The sequence below is a fragment of the Lepidochelys kempii genome, chromosome 3 (genome assembly GCF_965140265.1).
Source record: "Lepidochelys kempii isolate rLepKem1 chromosome 3, rLepKem1.hap2, whole genome shotgun sequence".
In the NCBI taxonomy this organism is placed as follows: Eukaryota; Metazoa; Chordata; order Testudines; family Cheloniidae; genus Lepidochelys; species Lepidochelys kempii.
In genome coordinates, this window is record NC_133258.1 from 133,681,061 (window position 1) to 133,689,909 (window position 8,849).

General features: G+C 41.9%; 1 protein-coding gene across 1 annotated transcript; it reads left to right on the forward strand.

The window, feature by feature from the left end:
* The first annotated feature begins 6,901 nt into the window (after positions 1–6,901).
* On the forward strand, positions 6,902–8,586 carry LOC140908805 (uncharacterized). Its single transcript, XM_073336677.1, has 2 exons — positions 6,902–7,478; positions 8,066–8,586. The coding sequence occupies exons 1-2, from the start codon at positions 6,902–6,904 to the stop codon at positions 8,584–8,586; spliced, it is 1,098 nt and encodes a 365-aa protein (XP_073192778.1).
* The last annotated feature ends 263 nt before the right edge of the window (positions 8,587–8,849 follow it).

Genomic DNA, 8,849 nt, shown 5'->3' on the forward strand with positions numbered 1-8,849 from the left:
CTGTGACAGCACCAGATAAAGGCAAACCCATTCCCAAGCAGAGTTTCATGCAGTTAAATATTAGGATAATAAAACAGTCAATCACAATACAGTGATTGTGTTTCAATTTCTCTGTTTTTAAGGCTTTGCTCCCTATTTCACATTTGCACAGAAATGTCAGTATGCAGCAGATTTTAGTAGTGACAATATAGAATTGCACTACAATAATAGGCAGTGGAAGCCAAAGTATTTGGCAACAGAGAAGGACTGGGACTTTTGACCGGAAAGTGTAAGACTTGGGGCTTCTATGCATGGCCTAGGTGTACACAAGATATCTCTCTCCAAAAGTGGACGTATGTGAATCTTTTGCTCTCACTCTGGAGGAACCAGAGCCATCCACATGGCTAGATCAGTTTACTCAGTGCTCCCCTGTCCTGCAGCAATCCTATAACTGGTGATGATCTGTTGGCTATGCCCAAGCACCCCAGCCAGCATATTCGCTGTTCTGCCACGTTATTTCAGGAAACAACTCTCTGCGGGGTCCTGTGCAGGAGGCAAATTCCACAACCAAGGTCAAATTCCATGGCCACAGAACTCACAAAGCCTTCAATATTTGATAAAAACATGAAAATAATAGAACTCGTGATTCCCAGGACAAAATTCCAGTTTTAACTGACAGAGGGTTTTTTCAACTTGACTGCCACAGTCAGTTGATTGTGTAAAATGCACTGTGACAGTTATAAATCATCAGGTACATTTAATAATGCCCCTTCACCAAAATTAAGTTAGTTATCAATTAATTTCTTAGACTGACTTCTTTAGCTTGTTCTTCTCAAACTATTAAATTACAAGCACATGATTAACTATTATAGCAACTGCATTGCATCTTAAGATTGTCACATAAGAACAAAAAGACACCAAGAGAAGAGGTTTACCTTTAAGCTAGAAGGAATATTTTCTAATTTGGTAAAGTTTATCCATTTGTATTTTCAAATAAAAACAGAAACAAGAGAGAACACAACCAGTTATGTGGAAAGGCAGAAAGTGAGACAGTTAAAAATGAGCTCTGTTATTTCTCACAGTTTTAACTAAAAAGGAGGACTTGTGGCACCTTAGAGACTAACCAATTTATTTGAGCATGAGCTTTCGTGAACTACAGCTCACTGCATCGGATGCATACACTTAAATAAATAAATACATAAATAAATAAATTGGTTAGTCTCTAAGGTGCCACAAGTACTTCTTTTCTTTTTGCGAATACAGACTAACACGGCTGTTACTCTGAAACCTATAATTATTTATTGAAGCTAGAGGTCACTGCGCACACAGTTCTAGAGCTTTCAGGCTTTAACCTGAAGTTATTGCATTTAACTTGCACTCCTGAAACAATGTCAGATAGTGTATCCCAACTGTTAGCAAATTCCAGCATCTAATCTAACACACACAGTTTCATTTTCTACAATGTGCTGTTTCAAAAGGATAAATAGGGTGCCTTTGTCAAGGAATGTTGCTTTCCTTAAGAATATAAACAACAGTCAACCTACAGATAGACTATCCACTTCATTCAAACCTGAATGTAAACACTTTGACTCCCAAGAAGGTATTAAGCATAGTCTGTTTTTTAAAATGGTTTACAGCAATGAGATACACTAGATACTCTGTCACTAAGTGTTTTTGGAAGAGGAAAAGAACTATTCAGCATTAAAGATTCAGGAATGTCTGTTGACATATTAAGGAAACAACCTCAGGGGACAGCTGACAAGGCTCCAAGAAGCATTACCAAGGGAACAGTGACGCAAATGTGTTCCATTTTTACAGGCTGGCAATTTGCCAGATTCTCTCGCCTGATGTCTGATGTAATGCTAATCCCTATCTGGGTTAGTGCTTAGATATCAACCATAGCAGCTCACTCTGCAGCAATCAATATAGGGCACTTTTTATAGAAGATAGTAAAAAAAATATTCTGTTCCTAATATACTAGGGACATGCACATTATAACAACAATGATAATGGGGAAACTAAAATGTCACATGAAATCCAGTAATCTTCATAAGTATCTGTGTGCATAAATACGTTTCACACACATATATATTCACACATATTAATGCCAGCCCTAATTTATGGCCGGATTCAAAACCATTGACTTCAATGGGGTGTAGATCAGACCTAAGAGAAACTAGGAATCTAATATTAAATTACATATAAATGGAAGAAAACGTACAGCATGAAGCTGGCAAATAATATTTATGATCAATTAAGGCATAGTTAAAAGGTTTCTTTATGTAATAATGTTAATATTTTGCACTTATAGCACCATTCATCTGTGTATATCACAATGTTTTATAACACATTAATTAAGCCTCACAATACCCTTATGGGCTGCTAAGGGCCTATGTAGCATGGTGAATTGTCCCTAAACTGATAGGTAAAGGATACATAAAGAATTACTTCATTCAGGCCTGGAGTACAGTCCCCCCTGAGGTTTGATGGAACAGCTTTTTTATTAGTTCATAGCAACACTGCAGCGGCTAAGGACAGGAAGTGAAGATAACTGTACATAATAGAAATTTCCGGGGAATTTAGGGATTCTAAATCATTGAATCACCTGAGCAGGAATTTGTCTTGCTCTTAGGGAAAGCATAAATGAGCTCTCTAATGACCTCAAGGGGTTAGGGCCTTAGTTTTACATCTCGTGTAAAGGACAGACCGACACTCCAGTTGTACAGCATGCTCACCAACATTTTACATTCATTTCAGGGAGACTGGTGGTGGTCCTTAATTTGCTAATAAAGCCTATCTCAGTAGACACACAATGAAAGTTCCCTTATGTTACTTTGATGTATAGTAACATAAAAACACACATTAAGACTCTTGCTGAACATCAGTGAATGTAACACTTTGCCTTCTGTAGCGTCTCCTTGCTCGGACTGAGCTGGTAACAGTCCTATTTGCACTCCCCAAGATGTTCTCTGATTCAGCTGGTGAGCCCCAAGTAAAGTCTTGCTCTCAGGAAGCAAGATGTATGTGACTTTCCATTGTGGCAACCCCAAAATGCTGCCGATCATCTACAGAAGCCTGCACTTAGAGACAATTAGGACCAGCCCTGGAGTCCAGTCCCTTGTCTAGGATGCCGTACCTCCTGACCTCTGCACACAGTGCAGCGGGAAAGCGTGCTCCAGCGTAGAGAACATTCTGTAGAGCTCCTCCGTCATGACGGGGTCGCTGCTGGGCCAAACCTCAGTGCAGCTGTGACCCAAGTGGCAATGCCCAGAGCAGGAAGCCAGTGCCAGACCCACAGGACACAAGAGCAACCGCTGCAGGGTACATGCAGGGCAGGCTTTCTCTCTGACATGCCGCCACCACCACCACCGGGACCTCCCTTCACACCGGGCTGGTAGCGCGACCCACCTAGTGACTTCCCATACAGAAGTGATGGACACATAAAGAAGTCACAGTAGCCATGACTTTTTCACCATCATTACAAACCTGCAACCCTAATAATAATATACACGAGTCCCAACTTGTATCCAGAGTATCAGCACACATTATGGCTTGCACCTTTGTTGGCAAACTTAATTTCTTCTTCTATTCATCCAATTCTATTAAACAAAATATAGGAGGAGTTTCAGGAAAACAGAGGTTAAAACAGAAATTAATGCATCAGTAATAAGAGTTCATGGATTTATTTCTAGTGGATATGAAAAGAACTTAAATAACTTCATAATTCAGGGGACCCTTAATGGGGCCTGCTTCACAGAACAGCTTCACTATAGGTGACATTTCATGCATCAGAGTTTACAAAAGAGTGAGTTCCACTGTAATGCAATGCTTATACTAACCAGGCAACTGTCTTTAGCTTTCCAGAGAATTTGTTTAATGTGAATTGACATTCTTACTGCAACAGCCTCCTGAAATAGTCAAGTAGACTAGGAAACTAGTAAAATGTGGATTAAGCTCACCTTGCGTGTGAAGATTTAGGAAGTTGTGAAAACTTAGGAAGTTTAAGTATTGAGGAGTCTCTATTCTTACAGAAATCACTTTACTGTGTTTTTGCTTACATGTAAGAAGGAGTCAGAGAATATTTCTTTATAAACTAAGTAAGGAGATAGAAAAACTACTTACCATCTTGTACGCACCAGAAGATAGGGTATATTATATGATATTATTCCAAATGTGCCATTAGTTTGTAGCAAATTCCTGCATGATAGAGAAAGAAACATATGGGCCCAATTCTCCTCATTTAAAGTAAATCCGGAGTAACGCCATGGAATTGCACTCATGTGAGGGGAAAATCAGAGCCGTTTACATCTAATACCTAGTCAACGTGCATGATTTTGTTTGTACATATTTCTGCTTATATTTAGGATTTTATTACATGTTCAAGAACATGCATTTTTGCAAAACATTGATGTAAATGTAGCTGGTTGTGTTTGACTTTCCTCTGAAATAGAGTCATCTGCATTTGTTATTTTTTCCACATGTTTATATGTACATTATATTAAATACATATTCTACCCACACAGACACACATTGTGTGTTTTATAAATATTTTGCACAGTTGGAAATATGTTGTTCATATTTTAGCATGTTTTCCCACGTGCAGTATATTTGGACCTAATTCTGCTCTCCACTACACCAATATAAAAGCAGAATAACTCCACTGAAGTCCGTGGTCCAAATTCTGATCACTGAAGTCAGTAGGGTCACAAGGGTATAAGTTAATACAGAATTTGACCCAATCAATTTACTCTAGATTTACAGAGAGAGCAGAATTTGGCCACTTATCTTGCTCACAGCACTGCACAGTTAAACAGTAGGGTCTCCTCATCAGAGGTCCTGTCTGAAAGATTCCAAACAAGTTCATAGTGCAGTTTAGATAGTGACGTGTGCTCTAATACTAAACACAAGAGATAGATTTCTTAGCATCAGTGCCCTGCAGGGTTTACTGCCGTCCTAGTTTCTCTTTCTCTCTCTCACACACACACTGCTCCAACAGTCTCTGATGAGCCAATTACTCTGAGTCAGGTATTATCATGCATCCTTTCTTACTCAGATCACCCCGCCTTCTTACTGTAGTTCTGATGTTACTTATAAAGAGACAATTCAAAAGAGATGATCCCATAGAAATTAAAAAATATTGTATTGATATCATCTTAATGCAAAGGCTCATGTGTATAATTCCTAGGAATCAATTAATAAAACTTGGCGATTTTAAGGATAATCCTTCTGTGAAATTCAGAGGGACTTAAAATGGCAGCTTTTTATTTTCAGGGCAGGAATTGTCCTCTAATTTCAGTGCAGAAATCATCTTTTCCCAGTCCATTCCATTATTCCTATGCACAAAGAAAATAAATTAGGGTGTGGTTTGGCTTAGCTGTTCCAAATCCTCTGATTCCATTCCAAAATGAAGGCCCTGTTAGGTACAAAATATATTCCACCTCCAGATTAGAATGACTGGTCCACTAAAGCTACTGCAGAGGCTAAGTAGGTGGATAGACATATGCTATATGCATGTTTATAGAAAGGTCACAAAGCAAATATTAGCAATCAAGAACATTAAGGGGACACTCCCTTTAGGATACATCTTTCTACACCCCATAACTAAATTTGCTGCTTCAGAGAGGCACAAGCCAGCTATTATGCTTTAATGTATGACAACATCTTGGTTTGACAACAACTTGGTTTAAGAAAATTCAGGAAATACCAGTGATAGATGGGTTTTTCCGTAAACAAAACAATGCCCCTCACCCTACACACACACAATAAAACCCCACACCAAATTTTGAAAAGACTTTGGAAATGTGGTTGCTTTTTAATGAATTCACAGGAAAAAATAGCTCATCAGAAATCAAGCCCATAACATTCATTTTTTATTTACTAATAAATGACAGAGGGATAACAATTGTGATTTAGGTCTTGTTTAGTGAATGTGCTTCTTTTGTGTTGTTAACTGCCAATTGTTATTTGTCTTGACATAAATCCTCGCTTCGATTTGTTTGAAGCTGCACTGACTCGTGTATGTGTACCACTGCCCTGTGCTGGGTGGAGTGTCAGACCTGTCCAAGCATGAGTGACCATGTCACACTGTAATAGGTGGGCTGCAGAGGATAAGACTCCTGTTAATACAACTGATGAAGAGTCTCATTTAGCTCAAGGTGTAGAGGCCTGTGTTTCATTTCCCTAGGCTGCCCGTGTGTGATTTAGCTAGAGATGGACTGTCAATTGTTTGTGGCCACTGCTTTGTTGAAATAGGCTTTATGCACAATTAAAGAAAAGTGTACCCACGGTCCTAACATTAGTACTCCAGAATATCCAAAGATTCATGTCTTGGCACGAAGACACTTGTGAAGAACAGTACATAGCATTATCCCTTGAAATAAATGCACAACTTGCTGAGGAGTTGAAGAGGAAACAGTTGAACAACACGTGTCAGGGAGCCATAGGAAATGATACTTCGCTATCCTCAACATTATACATTCCTTCTACATCCTGCTGTATGTGACTGTATGACAATCACAGGAACTGAACATGGGTCAGACTAGTTGGCAGGGCTGGATTAAGGCATAGCCCTGGTCTACACTAAGACTTTAGGTCGAATTTAGCAACGTTAAATCGATTTAAACCTGCACCCGTCCACACAGTGAAGCCCTTTATTTCGACTTAAAGGGCTCTTAAAATCGATTTCCTTACTCCACCCCTGACAAGTGGATTAGCGCTTAAATCGACGTTCCGAGCTCGAATTTGGGGTACTGTGGACACAATTCGATGGTATTGGCCTCCGGGAGCTATCCCAGAGTGCTCCATTCTGACCGCTCTGGACAGCACTCTCAACTCAGATGCACTGGCCAGGTAGACAGGAAAAGAACCGCGAACTTTTGAATCTCATTTCCTGTTTGGCCAGCGTGGCAAGCTGCAGGTGACCATGCAGAGCTCATCAGCACAGGTGACCATGATGGAGTCCCAGAATCGCAAAAGAGCTCCAGCATGGACCGAACGGGAGGTACGGGATCTGATCGCTGTTTGGGGAGAGGAATCCGTGCTATCAGAACTCCGTTCCAGTTTTCGAAATGCCAAAACCTTTGTGAAAATCTCCCAGGGCATGAAGGACAGAGGCCATAACAGGGACCCGAAGCAGTGCCGCGTGAAACTGAAGGAGCTGAGGCAAGCCTACCAGAAAACCAGAGAGGCGAACAGCCGCTCTGGGTCAGAGCCCCAAACATGCCGCTTCTATGATGAGCTGCATGCCATTTTAGGGGGTTCAGCCACCACTACCCCAGCCGTGTTGTTTGACTCCTTCAATGGAGGCAATACGGAAGCAGGTTTTGGGGACGAAGAAGATGATGATGAGGAGGAGGTTGTAGATAGCTCACAGCAAGCAAGCGGAGAAACCGGTTTTCCCGACAGCCAGGAACTGTTTCTCACCCTAGACCTGGAGCCAGTACCCCCCGAACCCACCCAAGGCTGCCTCCTGGACCCAGCAGGCGGAGAAGGGACCTCTGGTGAGTGTACCTTTTAAAATGCTATACATGGTTTAAAAGCAAGCATGTGAAAGGATTACTTTGCCCTGGCATTTGCGGTTCTCCTAGATGTAGTCCTAAAGCCTTTGCAAAAGGTTTCTGGGGAGGGCAGCCTTATTTCGTCCTTCATGGTAGGACACTTTATCACTCCAGGCCAGTAACACATACTCGGGAATCACTGTAGAACAAAGCATTGCAGTGTATGTTTGCTGGCATTCAACCAAAATCCGTTCTTTCTCTCTCTGTGTTATCCTCAGGAGAGTGAGATATAATTCATGGTCACCTGGTTGAAATAGGGTGCTTTTCTTCAGGGACACTCAGTATAGCCCATTCCTGCTGGGCTGTTTGCCTGTGGCTGAACAGAAATGTTCCCCGCTGTTAGCCACAGGGAGGGGGGAAGGTTGAGGGGGTAGTCACGCGGTGGGAGGAGGCAAAATGCGACCTTGTAACGAAAGCACATGTGCTATGTATGTAATGTTAACAGCAAGGTTTACCCTGAAAGAGTGTAGCGACTGTTTTATAAAATGTGTCTTTTTAAATACCGCTGTCCCTTTTTTTTTCTCCACCAGCTGTATGTGTTTCAATGATCACAGGATCTTCTCCTTCCCAGAGGCTAGTGAAGCTTAGAAAGAAAAAAAAACGCACTCGCGATGAAATGTTCTCCAAGCTCATGCTGTCCTCCCACACTGACAGAGCACAGACGAATGCGTGGAGGCAAATAATGTCAGAGTGCAGGAAAGCACAAAATGACCGGGAGGAGAGGTGGAGGGCTGAAGAGAGTAAGTGGCGGGCTGAAGACAGGGCTGAAGCTCAAATGTGGCGGCAGCGTGATGAGAGGAGGCAGGATTCAATGCTGAGGCTGCTGCAGGACCAAACCAGAATGCTCCAGTGTATGGTTGAGCTGCAGCAAAGGCAGCTGGAGCACAGACTGCCACTGCTGCCCCTCTGTAACCAACCGCCCTCCTCCCCAAGTTCCATAGCCTCCACACCCAGACGCCCAAGAACGCGGTGGGGGGGCCTCCGGCCAACCAGCCACTCCACAACAGAGGATTGCCCAAAAAAAAGAAGGCTGTCATTCAATAAATTTTAAAGTTGTAAACTTTTAAAGTGCTGTGCTTAAAGTGCTGTGTGGCATTTTCCTTCCCTCCTCCACCACCCCTCCTGGGATACCTTGGTAGTCATCTCCCTATTTGTGTGATGAATGAATAACGAATGCATGACTGTGAAGCAGCAATGACTTTATTGCCTCTGCAAGCGGTGATTAAAGGGAGGAGGGGAGGGTGGTTAGCTTACAGGGAAGTAGAGTGAACCAAGGGGCGGGGGGTTTCATCAAGGAGAAACAAACAGAACTTT